Source organism: Sparus aurata, unplaced genomic scaffold (assembly GCF_900880675.1).
Source record: "Sparus aurata unplaced genomic scaffold, fSpaAur1.1, whole genome shotgun sequence".
In the NCBI taxonomy this organism is placed as follows: domain Eukaryota; kingdom Metazoa; phylum Chordata; class Actinopteri; order Spariformes; family Sparidae; genus Sparus; species Sparus aurata.
The window spans coordinates 195,728-215,516 of NW_022045105.1; the positions used below are offsets into that span (position 1 = coordinate 195,728).

General features: G+C 41.7%; 1 protein-coding gene and 1 long non-coding RNA gene across 2 annotated transcripts; both read left to right on the plus strand.

The window, feature by feature from the left end:
• The first annotated feature begins 16,444 nt into the window (after positions 1 to 16,444).
• Positions 16,445 to 18,696, plus strand: LOC115577621 (uncharacterized). The gene is made up of 4 exons (XM_030410497.1): positions 16,445 to 17,050; positions 17,159 to 17,421; positions 17,499 to 17,786; positions 18,066 to 18,696. The coding sequence occupies exons 1-3, from the start codon at positions 16,676 to 16,678 to the stop codon at positions 17,653 to 17,655; spliced, it is 795 nt and encodes a 264-aa protein (XP_030266357.1). The 5' UTR covers positions 16,445 to 16,675; the 3' UTR covers positions 17,656 to 17,786; positions 18,066 to 18,696.
• A 77-nt stretch (positions 18,697 to 18,773) lies between these two features.
• Positions 18,774 to 19,170, plus strand: LOC115577622 (uncharacterized). Its single transcript, XR_003983234.1, has 2 exons — positions 18,774 to 18,893; positions 19,006 to 19,170. It is a non-coding gene; the product is annotated as an uncharacterized LOC115577622 (long non-coding RNA).
• Positions 19,171 to 19,789: the final 619 nt, after the last annotated feature.

Here is a 19,789-nt window from a genome sequence, read left to right on the forward strand (position 1 = left end):
TTTCGTGCGTAAAGCAATCAGTAACTTCGTTATTTTTTAAAAAAGTAATCCGAAAGGAAAGAAAGGAAAATCCCGACTGCAGCCTGCTTTTTGTCCGACAGTACTGTGCCACCTGCGGATGTGTCAGCGGAGGCGTCTGTGCCCTGCTGATGACCGACGTTACCTGTGTGTGTGTGTGTGTGTGTGTGTGTGTGTGTGTGTGTGTGTGTGTGTGTGTGTGTGTGTGTGTGAGTGTTTTTCAAACCCCCGGCCAGATGGCAGAGAGAACAGCTTTTGCATCGTGGAAGTACGCACATTATTTTCAATTCGCCAGCGAAAAGGACAAGAACAACATAACGGTAAAATGCACACTCTGCGTTGGTGAAAAGCTTCTGTTGACCGCAAGAAATTCCACTTCAAATTTTAAAAAACAACAGAAAAGGCTAGATGACTTACGTAATTCATCATTGTCACGACTTCTCGGTGCATTTAAAGGAGGCTGTGTGTGTGTCAGTTAAGTTGCAGCATGTGCGAGGCGCTGCAAACGGCGTTTAATTTTTGGTAACGCATGAGTACTCTAACGCGTTTACTCTAACTTTTATTCATAGGTAACGCTGTAACGTAACTGATTACTTTTAATTGATGGTAACGTTGTAACCTAATTACCTACTTTCCAAAGTAACTATACCCAACGCTGCTTATATTTACAAATGATTATTTCGTTATTATCTTTATATTTAGGACGTTGTGTCGTTATTCACCCAAAACAAATCCAATAAATGATTTTAAGGTCACAAATCAGACAAATTAAATATCAAAATCAAGTTTGTACAAAAACAAACCAGTATCTTAGTTTTTGGTGTCATATTCAAATTTCTTGCAGAAATAATATAAATGAAAAAGAAAATGCATAATGAATCATTTTTTCGTTCTCCAATGTTGGAATCTTAATTGAACACAAGTTTATTGAAACTCTGCACCAATTTGCACTGGACAGTTAGCATCCAGCTAGCTTGTGTTAGCTGTGTGTTGCTGTCCACAGTATTAAACGAGTCAATAAGAGCTGGAGGGACTAAACCAGACAAGCTGCTGAACCAACCCAGTAAACTGACTGACTGTTGATTCACAGTGGGATCAGCAGTACGACACTTTGATGTCAGAGGAAACCATCTGATTCAATGATGTCATCAACACTTTAACTCAAAGGACCTTCAGCTTGTGTTTGTCTCTGAGTGGACAGACACAATGTGACTGATTCTTCATGATTCCTCCACAGAGTCGACCAGGAGAGCTCAGAGGTTCCCAGAGGTCCGTCTGTCCAGCAGCATCAGACACACCTGGACTCCATATTTATGGTCTGTACATGAACAACAACTACTTTTACATCCAGTCTGTTCATAATAATCTCCATGCTGCACTTTACAGACCAGTGGTGAATCTGTCCAACATGGATCTGATGTTAAATGTTGTCATTCATATAATATTCTGTTTCAGCTGCTGGAGGAGAACATTGTCACTTTTGTGAAGAACGAGCTGAAGAAGGTCCAGATGGTTCTGAGTTCAGATTACCCAGAATGCTCAGAGAATCAGAGAGAGGATGAGGAGGTGTTGGATGGTGAGGATGAAGAGCAGAGGAGGAGCAGCAGAGAGGCATTTCTGAAGATCACACTTCACTTCCTGAGGAGAATGAAGCAGGAGGAGCTGGCTGACTGTCTGCAGAGCAGTAAGAGGATTTCTCTAAAGATTTAACATGTTGGATCAATGAGACGTTTACTAAAGACTGATGATGAATCTGTTCATATATAAAATCTTTACAGGAGGGAAATTGACATATTTTCTTCATAACTCATCAATAACTCATTTAACTTTTTGATGTGTTTATTTAGAAAGTCATTCTGGAGTTTGTCAGCGTAAACTTAAATCTAACCTTCAGAAGAAGTTCCAGTGTGTGTTTGAGGGGATCGCTAAAGCAGGAAACCCAACCCTTCTGAATCAGATCTACACAGAGCTCTACATCACAGAGGGAGGGACTGCAGAGGTCAATGATGAACATGAGGTCAGACAGATTGAAACAGCATCCAGGAAACCACACAGACCAGAAACAACAGTCAGACGAGAAGACATCTTTAAAGCCTCACCTGGAAGAGATGAACCAATCAGAACAGTGATGACAAAGGGAGTGGCTGGCATCGGGAAAACAGTCTTAACACAGAAGTTCACTCTGGACTGGGCTGAAGACAAAGCCAACCAGGACATACAGTTCACATTTCCATTCACTTTCAGAGAGCTGAATGTGCTGAAAGAGAAAAAGTTCAGCTTGGTGGAACTTGTTCATCACTTCTTCACTGAAACCAAAGAAATCTGCAGCTTTGAAGAGTTCCAGGTTGTGTTCATCTTTGACGGTCTGGATGAGTGTCGACTTCCTCTGGACTTCCACAGCACTGAGATCCTGACTGATGTTAGAGAGTCCACCTCAGTGGATGTGCTGCTGACAAACCTCATCAGGGGGAAACTGCTTCCCTCTGCTCGCCTCTGGATAACCACACGACCTGCAGCAGCCAATCAGATCCCTCCTGAGTGTGTTGACATGGTGACAGAGGTCAGAGGGTTCACTGACCCACAGAAGGAGGAGTACTTCAGGAAGAGATTCAGAGAAGAGGAGCAGGCCAGCAGAATCATCTCCCACATCAAGACATCACGAAGCCTCCACATCATGTGCCACATCCCAGTCTTCTGCTGGATCACTGCTACAGTTCTGGAGGATCTGTTGAAGACCAGAAGGAGAGGAGAGCTGCCCAAGACCCTGACTGAGATGTACATCCACTTCCTGGTGGTTCAGGCCAAAGTGAAGAAGGTCAAGTATGATGGAGGAGCTGAGACAGATCCACACTGGACTCCAGAGAGCAGGAAGATGATTGAGTCTCTGGGAAAACTGGCTTTTGATCAGCTGCAGAAAGGAAACCTGATCTTCTATGAATCAGACCTGACAGAGTGTGGCATCGATATCAGAGCAGCCTCAGTGTACTCAGGAGTGTTCACACAGATCTTTAAAGAGGAGAGAGGACTGTACCAGGACAAGGTGTTCTGCTTCGTCCATCTGAGTGTTCAGGAGTTTCTGGCTGCTCTTCATGTCCATCTGACATTCATCAACTCTGGAGTCAATCTGCTGGCAGAAGAAGAGCAGTCAACATCCTGGTGGTCTGACGTCTTTGGAGGGAAATCAACACGTTTCTACCAGAGTGCTGTGGACAAGGCCTTACAGAGTCCAAATGGACATCTGGACTTGTTCCTCCGCTTCCTCCTCGGTCTTTCACTACAGACCAATCAGAATCTCCTCCGAGGTCTGCAGACACAGACAGGTAGAAGCTCAAAAAACAATCAGGAAACAGTCGAGTACATGAAGAACAAGATCAGTGAGAATCTGTCTCCAGAGAGAAGCATCAATCTGTTCCACTGTCTGAATGAACTGAACAATCGTTCTCTAGTGGAGGAGATCCAACAGTACCTGAGTTCAGGAAGTCTCTCCACAGATAAACTGTCTCCTGCTCAGTGGTCAGCTCTGGTCTTCATCTTACTGTCATCAGATGAAGATCTGGACGTGTTTGACCTGAAGAAATACTCTGCTTCAGAGGAGGCTCTTCTGAGGCTGCTGCCAGTGGTCAAAGCCTCCAACAAAGCTCTGTAAGTGTGGAGAAGTTTCTTCAGAATGCAGTAAATGTGCTGTTATTGACCCAAATACAAATAATTGTCTTGTTCTGCTTATTATTCTTTATCCAGACTGAGTGACTGTAACCTCTCAGAGAGAAGCTGTGAAGCTCTGTCCTCAGTTCTCAGCTCCCAGTCCTCTAGTCTGAGAGAACTGGACCTGAGTAACAACAACCTGCAGGATTCAGGAGCGAAGCTACTTGCTGCTGAACTGAAGAGTCCACACTGTGTCCTTGAAACTCTCAGGTCAGGATTCATTATTTTATTTTATTTTATTTTGAATGTGCTGTTATTGACCCAAATAAAAATTAATTTTCTTCATCATTCTTTGTCAAGACTGAGTGTCTGTAACCTCTCAGAGAGAAACCCTGCTACTTATTATAGTTTAATGTCTGTTTAATCCAGATTTAGTATTAATGATTTTTCATATCTCTGACATATTCGCGTAAAACAGAAAGAAAGTCTACATGTGCTACAATGATATCATGAATACTGCATCGCCTAATGTCTTCTTCACTGTTCACGCTCCAGGCTAGGTGTCTGTAACCTCTCAGAGAGAAGCTGTGAAGCTCTGTCCTCAGTTCTCAGCTCCCAGTCCTCTAGTCTGAGAGAACTGGACCTGAGTAACAACAACCTGCAGGATTCTGGAGTGAAGCATCTGTCTGTTGGATTGGAGAGTCCACAGTGTAAACTTAAAACTCTAAGGTCAGGTAGTTCATAGTTTGTCTCAAACTACTTTTGTTATTTCTTTAGCATTTGAATTCAGTTCTCTCTCTCTGCCTCGTGTTAGAACTATGTTTTGAAACCATACTACTCATTTTTGTTAAATGTCTGTTTATTCCAGATTTCCTTTTGTTGATTACTAATTTCTCTGACATATTAGAGTAAAACAGAAAGCAAGTTCACATGTTCTACAATGATATTATCAATACTGTAAATGTCTTTTTTACTGTTCACGCTCCAGACTTGGTGTCTGTAACCTCTCAGAGAGAAGCTGTGAAGCTCTGTCCTCAGTTCTCAGCTCCCAGTCCTCTAGTCTCCAGGCATAAATCTCAAGCACAACCGGACTAAATAGTGAGACGCCATCTGTCTCAACTGGTTGGGTTGAGACAGACACAGAAGCCCCATTCACACTCTCTCTTCATTCCACCTTACTGTAGATGTGAAAGTTACAAAGGTGGAATGGGGGAACAGTTTCATTCCACCTCTGATCCTCCTAAAACTATAATATATATATTAAGATATATACTTTCCTCAGGATGAACTGTAATTTATTTTCTTGCCATCATCAGTTCATCATTTTAATCTGTACAATATGTTGGTTCATGGCCAAATATTTGCAAAACTAATGGCATTTCCATCGACTTCAGTTATACTCAACGTTTAGTGCTGATTATTGAAAACTAAGATAATGAATATGATAAATATTAAACCCTTAAACGCAGATGTGCACTGAATTATCAGGACCGTCAGCTGATGTGTGATGTGTGTTGATTTGTGTGTCTGCAGGCTGTCAGGCTGTCTGATCACAGAGGAAGGCTGTACTTCTCTGGCCTCAGCTCTGGACTCCAACCCCTCCCATCTGAGAGAGCTGGACCTGAGCTACAATCATCCAGGAGACTCAGGAGTGAAGCAGCTTTCCGCTCGACTGGAGGATCCAGGCTGGAGACTGGACACTCTCAGGTATGTAGAGTCCTGCTGCAGCCACAGACAGTCAGTAGCCACATTCACACTGCACACTGCCAATTCTCCGCATCTGTGTGAATTTTTCGGAGGCGGCGAGGGGTGAAATTTCGCTCCGACGCTGATCCGCCTCTGGAGGTAGTATCAGGGGCGCATTATTGACAGACTGAACCAGTGAATGAATAAGCCAGCTGTGCATATCAAGGGACTGTCGGTCTGACAGTCTGATAACAACACAGGTCCTTCACTCAACTCAGTAAAGAGAAATGTCCCACAAACCAAAGTTACAGGACCAAACAAAAGCTGAGCAAGAAAATACAGCAGATACACGTGACTTCAGTGAATTTTCCCCCAGAAAACAGCCTCCGTCTCTGTTAGTGAGTCAGACAGTGTGGAGTTTACTGATGGAAATTATTTACTTAAGCAAGTGAGGTCCTGACCCACCAAACATCCTTGAGAGTGACAAAGTTAGGTTTTTAGCTCTAAATCACTACACATTATAACAGCATCCATGTAAGGGATAATGCCCGACGAGGCGTCCATAAACAGGAGTTAATGGATGACGCAGAGGCCCATTAACTCCTGTTTATGGACACCTCAAAGAGCATTATCCCAATTATACCATGGTCACTTGCCAAAGAAAAGAAATTCGGACCATTAATTTACATTTTCATGCGTTTTACAATCAAAATATAAAGCTTTTCACAAGCCATAACTTAGTTTCCCTGGTAACGCCTGAGGGTTTGACTAATACCTGGAACAGTCATTACTCTCCCGTAAGGTTCTTATGCAACGGAGACGTTGTTCACTCCTCCAGTAAATAGGACGGACCATAAATACGACTTGGCAACGGGAGATATTCTAGTCCGCTCGGCGATGAGCCAGAAAGCTAATGCTATGCTAGCAAGATTCAAAGTCAATAACATTGCATACGGTTGACAAACAATAAATGTACTTTGACAGTATGCTAGCTAACACGATTAGCTAACTAACCAGTCATGTCATTGTCCCCAAATCAATAGCAAGATTTTCACAAACAATGACGGCCGTGTGTAACGTTACTGCCGCCGCAGCCTGAAGCAGAGAGCTGAACAGTGAACAGGATGTGAGATTATTCGCGTATCAGTAAGTTTAAAGGGGAAGTGAACTTTCTGCAGCTTGTGTGTTACAGTCGCCACCCTGTGGTGTTCAGAGGATACTGATGGACTGATACACTGAACTCAGTGCTGGAAATAAAATATTCAGATTTGGTACGCCAGCTAGCGCATTAATTTGCAGTGGTGAACAGTCAAATTGACTGGAACTACTTAGTAGGTGTCCATATATCAGGGGTTAATTGACACCCTGCAGCCAATCAGAATCGAGTATTCCCCCAGACCATGGTATAAATGATTATAAAGTATTCGTGGGTTTAGATTGACAATGAAAATGGGGAAACACCTTAAAAACACACAGACGTCATCATCATGATGTGTAGGTCACGCCTCTATAGGAGCTGCAGCGTCGGCTTTCTGTGTGAATTACACGTCAGTTTGTAATCAAGGCGGAGCTGCTTCACTCTGTGTGAGCGACCAACGGCAGAGAATTGGTGAAGCGCTGCTGCGTTTGGGTAGTTATCATTATAACAGCCTGCAGGGGCAGGAAAGTTTCAGTGTTTTGCACCACCAGCTAAATCAAATGACAGAAGACATTCTGTGATCAATCATCTGCTCCATTGATAAACATGATATGTGAGCTGTGCAGAGCTGCAGCTCTCTACAGTAGTTGGTGGACCTCTGGTTTAATGCTGTTGTAATTTACTTCAGCCTGGCTCGTAGCTGCTGACTCAGTTTCACTCTCAGCTGTTCTGGAGTCTGTTAAAGTGCAGCTGGTGGAAATCCAATGTTTCCTAAATTTGCTGCTTCCAAGTAAAATCTGTTAAATAACTACATAATGCAGGACCTTCATTTTGAAAGATTTATAGGAAGTGTTGCATGCAGGAAGATCGCGTGACAACGTTGCATGAATGGACTTTTAATTTATCTTCTGTGGCAGCAACACATTGTTTCAGTCACTAACTGAGTCTGTCCACACACTTTATGTCCGACTACAGTAATAACAGCAGCACTTTACTGTGACTGCAGCAACGTGCTCGTAGCTCTGTCACATACCGGAGAGACTCACTCCCTACCAACACAACAAAGAGTAGTGTTTGTTGTCACAAGTTATAGAGCTGCAACTAACAACTATTTTCATAAACCATTAATCACATAAAATCACAAAAGCAGATGTTTTTGTTTTTTTTACATGTCCAGCATTTTATTAAAAGAATAAAACATTGCTCTTACATTTTCCTCTTTAGTCTTGTTCAGTTTACTTTCAAACAACTTACAAATTGTAAAAGCAACATAAATGTATTAGAGGTGATGAAATGTCTCCATTATAAGATGCATCATGCTGCAGAGACAGAGCATCATCAAAAGACTGCAGCTCATGTTGATTGTTGATTGTTCGGCCCCAGTGTTGTATCTTAAAGCTGCCATGTGAAAACTAGATTATTGCAGACAAACGTGAAAGACGCTGCAGATGGATACAGGTTTGATTGAAGAGATGCAGCTTTTATTTTGTAGACTGCTGTAGTCTGATTATTGGAAGGACTTTCAGAATAAAAGATCATTGAGGATTAAGGCCCGACTGATAAAGGATTTTTAAGGCCGATACCGATACAAATATTTGGTGATTTAAAAATCAGATATTATATATATATATATATATATATATAAGATATCGACCGATGTATATACATGTACATTTAAAAAATTAATCCAGAAATGTGTCACAAAACATAAACACATTTCTGTAACATTAGTTATTTGTAGTTACTTATGAGTCCTCAATGAAATAATATGATAATGCAGTTTAAAAATAAACTTGTTTGTTTTATTGTCACAACAGAACAGAGGACCATCAAAATATATCATAGGGTTTGTGGCGTTGTAGAGCAGGGTGCACACACTGTTTTAACTTGTGAGCTACTTTCAAAATGACCAGGTCGAAATGATCTACCTACATTAAAAATACTAAACATCTCTTAATTTATACATACACTGAGTATACTTTATATAACACAATGCATAACTGATGTTGAGAGAGTATTGTAACCCTTGGTGCTGCACATAAACATTGACAGCAGTAATGCACATAGGTGACAAACAGCCGTCAATACTGCACAGTTTACACACCAGGACCTGCTGCTGGTTTTCTCCTGAAAGTCTTTGAATGACTGAAAAATGTCCTCTCCCCACGTGTGTTCTTTCATGAGCAGTAATGTTAACAGCTCCTCTTTTACAGTCATATCTGTAAACATCATCTGAATAAAAATGCACATCTGGGCTGTATCGCTGGTGTCTGTAGACACAGGCGGTGAATAACCCGAGGTTTGTTACCCTTTACCATTTACAATAACTTAAGCAAAATATATGAATCCATTAAACATTTTTTTTACTGTGTTACTGAGTAAAGCTTTAAGCTTCTTGGGGTCCAGAGGCTGCGTCTCTCTGCAGATGGACCGACCTTGTTGACCCCTCCCGTCAGGTTGGACTTCAGTAGGACATCAGTGCTGAACAGGCCCAGCAGAAGGGTGCGGGCCTTTCCTTTCACTGTGGGTTGTGATTTTACAGTCTCCCAACAATGAGCAGACACTCCGGTGGAGTCTCATTCCCTAGTTGCACCTAATTAATTGTAGGAAGGAAAGAAACAGGAATAAAAACAAAGAAAATCACCAGTGACAGAATGTTTTATGTTTTTAATTGATCATTACAAAAATGTACTTACTGATGTTGGTTTGGGAGATGTGGGTTAAGGAGGTGGTGATTGTAGAGCAACACTGGCCTCATATTCACTTTCACCTTCATAGCCTGAGCTCTCTGTGACTTTATCTGAAATGAGGGTCTTCACAGCTGCAAAGAGTGATGGAATTTCTGGGAAATATGGCCCACTGAATTTACCACAACAGGACTCCAAACAAGTTGTAAACACATAATATGTCAACAAAAATAAGCAAAATACACCTGCGCTCATTTTTGGTGTCTCAAAGTGTAACAAAATGTGTGAGGGGTTCTGAAGTAGCTAGCTAGCTAACGGCCGTTAGTCACTTGAGTTCTGCTTCATTAGCTAACGCTAATGTTAGCTAGCTAGCTACAAGTTCAAATGAAGGACTCATGTGACTGATGTTCGCTAGCCAGCTAACATTAGCGGCCGTTAGCGCGCTAGCTAACGGTCGCTATCGATAGCTAGCGCGCTAACGGCCACTAACGTAGCTAACGTTAGCGAACGTTAGCTACGTTAGTTAGCTGGTTAAAGGCCGCCAACGTTAGCTAACAGCCGTTAGTCACGCGAGTCCTGCTTCATTTGAACTTTTAGCTAGCTAGCTAACGTTAGCTAACATGTCTGGAGACATGTGAACCACAGACAGACAGAAAGAAAGACAGATTCCTGGCTTCATAGTCAGATGTTCCTCTGGTCACATCTGGACACATCATGTTCACCACAGCAGATTTCAGACTGAGAGACATTTTCTGTCATTGTTTCTGCTTTTAATGGCATCAAACATGACATGAAGTTCTCCTCACAGTAACTATTACTGCTGTAATATACATCAGATATCAATCCAGCACCAAACTATAGTAACATGAACATGTCAACACATGAAACCATGAAACTGTTTCTATCACAAACAGGTTCAGTGACACTTGTGAGGTTCTGGAGGGAAACAGTCTGGGAGTCTCTGTCACTTGGTTTTGTGGCAGAGGTCGGGAACCAACGTCCAATGTTTTCTGATTGATTTATTACGTATAAATTGTATTTGTTTCTTTGCACAGTAAAACAAAGCAGCAGAAACACAGCAAGAACAAAAAGCAGACTGTGCAGCTGAGATTCAGAAAAGCCCTCCAAGCTTCAAACAGGAATCGGACCTCAAAAGTTCTGACGTCCAAATCCAAAAGTCCTATAATATAGAAACATAAGCACAAGTTGACACTGGATCAAACAGCAAGCGTAAGGTCGCCCACAGGAAACAGCAACAACATCCAATAAAATAAAGATGAAGTGATAAATCCAACAGGAGGTTTGTGTGTGTTCTCAGATGTTGTGGTCTTCTTTCACACACACCAACATCCTGTGGCTCACTCTCAGTGTGTGAGGAGAGTGGCAGAGGTGAAGAGGTTCAGGGAGAACAGGGAGAAGCAGCCTGATGGACAGATTGTGTTTCTGTGTATGAGAGTCATGTCATGTCCATGTTTGCATGCTGAAAGAGGATGTGCTGCTCTGACCCCCCTCCTCCTTTCAGGGTGGAGCCTGCTGGAGTCCGATGGTTGACACCAGGTCTGAGGAAGTGTGAGTGTCTTTTTACTTTCATTCATGAAAACACTGTGACATCACTCATTCACATCTGTGATGTCATCATCACACTGATGACACATTAATAACTGCAGCTGTGTTGTGTCTTTTTCCCTCCATCAGATTCCTGTGAGCTCACAGTCGACACAAACACAGTCAACAGAAAGATCAAACTGTCTGACAACAACAGGAAGATGACACGTGTGGAGGTTCAGTCATATCCTGATCATCCAGAGAGGTTTGACTGGTATCCTCAGCTGCTGTGTAGAACTGGTCTGACTGGTCGCTGTTACTGGGAGATCGAGTGGAGAGGAAATGTTTCTATGTCAGTGAGTTACAGAAGAATCAGAAGGAAAGGAGGCAGTGATGACTGTGGGTTTGGATTCAATGATCAGTCCTGGAGTCTGAGGTGCTCTGATGATGGTCGTTACTCTGTCTGTCACAATAACAGACAAACAGACATCTCCTCCTCCTCCTCCTCCTCCTCCTCCTCCTCCTCCTCCTCTGGTAGAGTAGCAGTGTATGTGGACTGTCCTGCTGGCACTCTGTCCTTCTACAGAGTCTCCTCTGACTCACTGATCCTCCTCCACACCTTCAACACCACATTCACTGAACCTCTTTATCCTGGATTTGGGTTCTGGTCCAGTTCTGGTTCCTCAGTGAGTCTGTGTGGTGTTTAGTGTGCAGAGTCTCCTCCTGTCACAGAAACATTGTCAGTGCTGAACAGTTGAGTCTGTACAGGATCACAGTCACATCAATCTTTCAGCTTCTTGTAATAAATTCATCAGTCAACTTTGTACAAAATGATTCAAACTGATTGAAAAGATTCTTCATTTACATTTTAAACTTCTTCCATTAAATTGTGTAAATTGCGTTGACTTGTACTTTCTGTCATGTGTTGTTTTGAATTCTGGCTCTTGTTCCAATAAAATCCAGAACTATTAGTGAAATGTAAGAAACAGAAAACATTGACTCGTCTGCAGCTTTAATTGTAAAGAATCATTGTGAACAAAGTTGTGAATGGACAGTAAAATCTGATCAAATGTACTCGACACTCCACCTGAAACACTCTGACTTGTTTCATGTGTTTCTAATGATGAAACTAAAAGTTTGATGGTGTTGGTTAACACATGTAATTATGTCCGTAGTTACGTGATAAACTGCACAACATCTGTTCATTTCTGTGTGATTATTATATGAGAAGAAAACACATTTTAATGACAATCATTGTGTTTCTCTCAGTGTTTTGTGGCTGTTGAAGTCCGGCTGTATTTTCAGGACGTTTGTTGGATTTGAATCTCGTCTGTGAAACTAAACAGCTGTGAGAAAAGTCTTTCTCTGTCTGAGCCGGTTGGCTGAAGATGTTTGGAAGTCTGAGAGCCGGATGAAATACTGAAACACTTTCAGAGATCACAAACTAAACTGTCCTGATGACGTTTTTAAACAACTGCTGAAGAGATTTGAGCTCATGTTTGATGCTTCTGAACGTTGATGTTCAGAGCAAAGAGTCCAAAACTTGTACAAATTGTTCCTTTTTGTTTCAATCTGACTGTTTGTGAAACGATCAGCTGACGAGTTTATAATCAGACTGAAAGATGTCGCACAGCATCACTGAAATGTTTCTCCTCTGATAAAGTAGCTCAATATAAGAACATCAAATATTTACAATATTAATGAGGTAATAAGACAATTTTTTTCCAACAGAACACTGTTTGAAGCCAGAGAGGTGGCAGGGTCCGCCACATATAAACACAGTGAAACAGTATAAAGTGTGTTTATTTAGTTTGTTGATCAGCTGATGAAGATCTTTGTCTGCTCGTTGTTGTTGATTCAACTAAACTACAGACTGTTCCTTTAAACTTTCTTTCCTGGTATCAGAAATCGAGTGAAGAACAAAAACTTTGACTTGATTTTAGAAAATATCTGAAACAGAGTATTATTCTGTGTGATTGCAGCACAGCGAGCACAACTTAAACTCCTCTTTTTATTTTATTATTCTGACTTGTTTCAGGATAAAAGACGTTTTTAAAACAGATTTTTAATATCCTTAAAGCTTAAACATGTTTTCTTTTAGAGAAGGAACAAATAAATAATAAAACCAAAACAGAATGAGTGTAAAAGTTTGCTGAGACATGAATTGATGATGAAATGAAAGCAGGTGGCAGCACAGAATCAGTGGGACTCAGAGATCTTCTGTCCTGATGACTCTCATCAATCTGTATGTGACTCATTTGTTTAACACTCACATTCAATCATTCATTTTCTCTTCATTTCTTTTGTTCAACGCTTTAAGTTCTCACCAAATATGTTCAATGCTTCAACATGTGTGTGAATCAATAAGTCATGTAGTGATTATGGGTCGTTCCAACCAGCCAACTCACCCACAATCCAGAACTTTTCCCGCTTCTCCAGAACACTTCATGTAGAAACTTAAATGAACTGAATGTGATCGTGCAGCTGAACTCCAAATACTTTTTAACTTGTGGATTTTTGAACTTTGACTCTCTAAACTCAATTTCAGGATTTTGGTGAAATTTGGGACAAAACAACTATTTGGATTTTACAAGTTGTCATGAATTGAAGCAAAGTTTCAGCACAAATGTCTTTAAAAAGAATGTGTGACATGAGCTGGCAGGTCCTGGGTCAGTCGGTGTGGAGCGACCCGTATCTACAGAACATCTAAATATCTTATTTTACTCTGTCGTTTACAGATGTTCTGAAAATAACACGTGTCATACTTTCCATACGACTTCAGTTTTTATATTTAAACACTTTCACCTGAAAAACATTCAGGACGTAAAATCAAACGTCTCTGAAGCTTTATTTAACAAGATGTGTGTCACTCACATGTTGATGTTTCTGGTTGTTTCATGTGTTTTTATAACGATGAGAAGAAAAAAAAAACCTGTGATCGTGTTCATAAACTCATCTGATGGTTTCCATGGTGACATAATAAACAGATGGATGTAAAAACAGGTTGTTTATCAGGATGTTTTATTACAGAAACTGAATATTAACAGCTGATTAGAATACAAAACAAACAAACAAGTCTGTATTATCATGTATATATTCATTAAACTGTCTCATTGTGCTGATGTGGTGTTTTTCTACTGTTAACTTCATGTTATTTATTGTTTTAAGTGTTTCTACCGTTCTGACAACAGATGTGACACGTTTAACCAGAGTTTGATCACTTTTACTTTGAAAATACTCAGGATGGAAGAATGAAAGAGGTGGAAACCTTTTAGAAACAGGTGAGCATCATCAAAGATTGTATAGTCTGAGGGTCTTAGCAGGAAGTAGACGGAGCCGGAATGATCTCCTCTGTCAGTAGAAACACCTGGTTTCACCTTTTAGAAACAGGTGAGCATCATCAAAGATCGTCTAGAGTCTAGATGATCTTTGATGATGCTCACCTGTTTCTAAAAGGTTTCCATCTTTTCCCAGAGATGATAAAGAGCTCTGTGAGGAGCTGTTGTCTGTAACACCACTGAGACACATCGAGAGGAGAGGACATATATGCAGCAATAAAGGAGATGTTGAGACAGAGAGGTGTCGATCTGAACCAGGTGGTCTCATCACCACAGATGGAGCCCCTGCCATGGTGGGAAGAGAGAAGACGACCCTGATCTCAGAGCTCACCACCGTCTCATCCATCACACTGTTCTGTGCGCTGAAGTCATGAACAAGAGCAGCTCAAGAGTCAGACAGCAACACAGATTTCACTGTTTCTGCAAGATGAGCACAACATGGAGACGGTTGCTGTGTCGGCTGACATCACATCACACCTTCATGAGCTCAAGTTAAAGCTGCAGGACCGGAAACATTCAGTGGTTCATTGGATGAAAGCTGTCAGATGTTTCCACAGGAAGCTGCACATTCTCACAGCAGATGTTGAAGGAGAGTGAACACACTTCCCAAAGCTGCAGAACACACTCAGTCTGAGAGAGATGTTCCTCCCTGTGTTGACTTCATACACAAGCTGAGTGGAAACTTCAGTAAAAGCTTTGACAGCTTCAGCCTCGGGCAGCAGCTCCTCCTGCTGACCCACAATCCTCTCCTCATCACAGAACTTTTCACAGGAGGTGACACAGACGTTGAGGTGGGCTCATGTGGGATCTCTGCAGCTGGAGCTCATTGATCTGTGAGGAAGTGATGCATGAAGAGCATTTAGAGGCCACTGACCTGCTGCTTTCTGGCTGCTGCACACTGTTTTCATGGTCTAACCAAAGCAGCACTGCACACCTGGACCACGTTTGGACCCACTGACGGCTGTGAGTCGGCTTTTTCCACCGTCAACAACATGAAGAACAAGTCTGGTTCCAGGCTCACAGGTGAACACCTACAGATCTGCATGAGAACGGCAGCGACTCCATTCAGCCAAGATTGAAATCAGTGGCAGGACCATCACATGCCCATTCCTCTCAGGAAGACAAGTCAAAGAAAAGAAGCAGATATTCAAAGAGAAAAGGCTGTTTGCACTTTTTATTGACTGTTTTCTGAATATGTTGACGTGTTTTCACTTGAAATGTCTAATTGAAGCGTAAAAAAGGTTATTCTGAGCTCTGTTTTCACCTTTTATAGCTTTTATACTGAGGCCTTCTGTTTTCTTTAACTTGAAATAAAGGCCTTAAATTAATTCGCCTGTGACGACTTCTATTTCTGGTAAAATATCTGGTTGATGACTGTACAAGTGTTGAACATTGAATGTGGGGAAGACTGTAAGACACAAGCTGGACTTTGTGAGGTTCAGACCTTTTACTGGGAGGAAATTTTAGTAACTTTAAAAGCTTTGATTGATTGATTGAATCAATGAATTGAGGCATTGGAACTGGATTTGTTCAAAGAGAATCAAACTCCCCCACAGAAATGGTACATTCCGGGGGCGGGGCCACTGCAGTGCACCTGATCAGCCACCTGTAGCCTATAAAGCTGAGCTGCTGCCACACAGACGGTCTTTTGTTCCTCAGTGTGACATTCGTAGTGATGTGTCTTCTGTGTCGAGTAGTCCAGGAAGATATTTGTGAAGCGCGTATCGAGGTTTGTTCGAAGCCTCACGAGCCGGCCGTACCACGTGACTGATTCAGGAACTGTTTCGTGGTTTTGGTGTTCAATACGAAAGTTAATGGGGCAACAAAATGCAATGGAGGTCCCCCGTTACCTCACATTTTGTGTAGTTTCTGTTTTTTCTTTGCGATCTATTCGAGTGTCATTCGACTTTATGATGGAACCTGCGAGAAAGAAAAGATTTTCCCTGTCTGGGAACAATTTGAGCTGATCTCCCATAATAATGTATACACATAGTAATTACTAGTGTAATATAAATGTGGCAACACAGCATATCCCTTGTTCTGATTTCTTTCTTCTCATGTCTGGTATTTTAAAAGGTGAAGTGTCTGTGTTCCAAAGAACTTGGATACAACAACACCTCCTCTATGCTGAGGCATTATAGGGCCTTACATGAGAACAAGGAGACCAACCAAGGTGGACCAAACTCAGGTAAGCCATTTTAGGATGCAATGATAAGACAGCATACAAACATACAACTACAACATTAATCTATATTTTAAATGTGACTAATTAATGACATCTGTAATTGAATACTGCATTTTTTTGTCATCAGGAGGGAAGACTGATGTGGATGAGGCATGGTCACCATGGTTACTGAGGATTCCCAGCCCTTCACTATTGTGGAGGACAAATGGTTCAGAAAGCTTGTGAAAGCTTTGAACTCTACCCATGTTCTCCCCACAAGGCAGGTGCTTATGTGAGCACATGAAGCATTTTTCCCCATTTCCTAATATTTGCCATTCCAAGAATGTTCTCTTTTCTTTAGACTTTGAAAGCTGTGGTGGAGGACAGATATAAGGAATCCAGGGACAAAGCCAAAGTCCTTGTGTCCCAGGCATCTGCAGTCAGCCTGACTTCAGATATGTGGACCTCAGTTAATACTGATGCGTATCTGGCTGTGATTTGCTATTTTGTAGATGCAAGCACCTCATTACAATCTGTTGTTTTGGGGGTGCTGCATTTCCCTGAGGCCCACACTGTCGAGGATCTGGCTAGGATGAAAGCAGCACCTTTGTCAGAGTGGAGAATCACCCACAAAGTCACGTGCCTCGTGACTGATGGTGCAGCAAATAGGGGTGCTTGTGCCAAGGAGCTCCGTTTGCATCACACAATTCGTGTGGCACATATGTTAAATCTATTGATTAAAAAGGCTCTTGGACAAAACACTGTGCTGTCTGACATCAGGGTAAAAGCAAGAAAGATGGTGGGCTATTTCAAGAGCAGCACCACTGCAAAGGTGAGTTCCTTTATTTCAGTGCAATATTCTAAATCACTCTGTTTTGTTTAAGTTGCTGCTGCAGTAGTGACACTTGAATTAATCACTTTTTGTTGGCAAATTTTATAGGAGAGGCTGACAAAGGTTCAGGAGCAAATGGGACGGCCTTCTCTAAAGCTCATTCAAGAGGTGGAAACATGTTGGAACACACATGCTCCAGCCGTTCACAAACTAAGGGAACCTGTAGGAGCGGCTCTGGCAGGTCTACGTATGGACATTGTCCCCCTGACAACAGAACAGCACGACATCATTGCAGAATCTCTGAAAGTGCTGTCCCGCTTCAACGATGCCACAGTGGAGCTGTCAGAGGAGAAGAGGGTGTCGGGATCAGAGTAATTCCCATCATCGTCATCAAATTGTGTTATTGTAGGCCTGTTTAGTCACTTACAGCCTGTTTCTCTATCCTCAGTAGCAAACTGTGGCATCGGTTGGACGCCACAGTTGTGCAGAAGAGGACCACAAACGTCACAGCTGATGCAACAGAGGTCCAAAAATACCTTCAACCATCATTCTATCAGAAAAACAGACATTATGACTATATTATGTTTATTGGCATTATCATTTAAGCACAATTCAAGTCAAAGCTTCTTGCACCAAAGCCATGAAGCTTCGGCCCAAGTGTGAACCAACTGGATGGAAAGCTTCAATGCTTCATGAAGCTTCATCTCGCCATCACTAGCCGTGCGTACCTGCTCAGGTGAGTGATGTCATGACTTGGTGTTGGTGACGTGATGCTACTTTAGGTTTGGACACATTCTGGGAGCTGCTGTTGGGTTCTGGATCACATGTGTTGGGCTGTTGGTCCACTGGGTCTCTATTTAATGATCATTATGGTTGACTGTCACTTCTGATGCACTTATGGTGTTGCTGAAGAGCACTTTGGTGAAATCAAAGGAGAATTTACAATTATGAATTTCCTTTGTAAAGTCACCAGTCTGAGTTTGTTACTAATTATTTCTGTTTGTTTCTTTTATAGGAGACCACTCCTACTGAACTGTTTCCAAATCATCACACTCAATCTTCAATAAAATAACTGAACAGAATCTGAAATCCTGAACTTCTGATTCTAATAGATCATCTATGGTGGTTAGTTTATCTGCACAGGCAACAGTTTTTCAGGAGAGCTGAAGTCAGCCGATCCTCCGTCACAAGATTTCTGAGACAACACAACAGGCTGAGGGGTAAATGAATTCAGAACCAGCTGACAGATGATCCAGTCTGATTTAAATGTACTTTTAATGTTTCCACAATAACAACTTCCATGTTACAGTTTCTGAATGATGAAAAGGCCAGGAGGATTAATGTACAGACGGACAGCAGCAGTCCAGGAACGATTCTAATATAAAAGTAGAAACGGGTGACAGAGGAGCACAACAGTTCTGGGAGTTGCTCCTCTTTGTCCTCACAGAACCTCAGATGAGCTGATTTCTTCTTCTGGTCCTGTGTGCTGGTGAACCTCTGGTCCAGCAGCTTCTTGCTGTAGTAGATCTGCCAGGCGTGCAGCTGCACAGCGATAACCATCAGCAGGTACGTGGGACACCAGGCTCAGCTGGCTGACTGTCACCTGAGAATGAAAAGACAACAGCCACAACAAGTAGAAAATAAACAGTTTGAAGGTTTGTGTCAGTTTCTACATCCTGTAGTGTTTCTGTCTGATTCTGTCTGCATTTGATTTGTTTCAGATGTTCAGCAGAAACAAAGCCCTGCACGATGAGAAGAGGGGCGGACCCCGGGACCAGAACTTTAAAACCAGCTGCCGTCCAGCTGACGAGGCCTGAAGGACTCGCTGGTGAAAAGGTAGCAGGTGAGAACAGATGAGGCATTTGTAAACCATCCTGTAATGAGGAACTAAGTTTATCATCTGTCAGATTCTTGTTGCTAACAGGAAACTTTAACTTTGTTTCTTCTTCTTCCAGGTGCGTCAGATCCTGAGAGGGAACTCACCGTTATGTCTTTTACACCAAATAACTTCCATACACATTAAAACAAAATCAACATTTAAACATGCTTGCAAAATGTAGAATATGTCTAGAAGATAACACAGCAGCCTTTCACAATAAAATGTAGTTCAGCTGTTTGAACCTCTCGTCTTCTTCATGAACTGAGACCAAGATGAAAAAGTTTTTTTTGTTCACTTTCAATATGTCAACTATTATTGCATTTCTAAGTATAATACATTGTTATACTTGAAAATGCATTAATAGTTACTTTAAAATCATTTTTGTTTTTTTAATGAAAGTTTTAAGCAGCTGCTTCATCTTAATGATGACCATTTTGGTATGATGAGTCTGTAAATCCAATTAGAAATCCTTTTAAAAGAAGTTCATGTGCAGAACTTGCCTCAGAAACTTCACAATTTTAAGTTTCCATCAGTATGAAAGTAATCTGGTGACAGTAGCGTGTATATCCACAGGCACACTGCAAACAGGAAGTTCTGATAACTAATTCAGCAAAGTTTAATTGAGCTCCAGAGATGTTCTGTGGACTACGACACTTCACCTGACTCTCCATCAGCACGGAGCTGAAAAGACGAGGACTGAATTCCTATTTTCAGTTGAATTTACCCTTTAATATCTGACAGCAGCTCTGGGTAGATACAGATGAGGTTCATTTCAAACTCAGAAAAATAAGAACATGAACAAAAAGGAGAAAAATTAAAGCTTTCAACCCCCCTGATGATAATTCATGGAGCACTTTCTG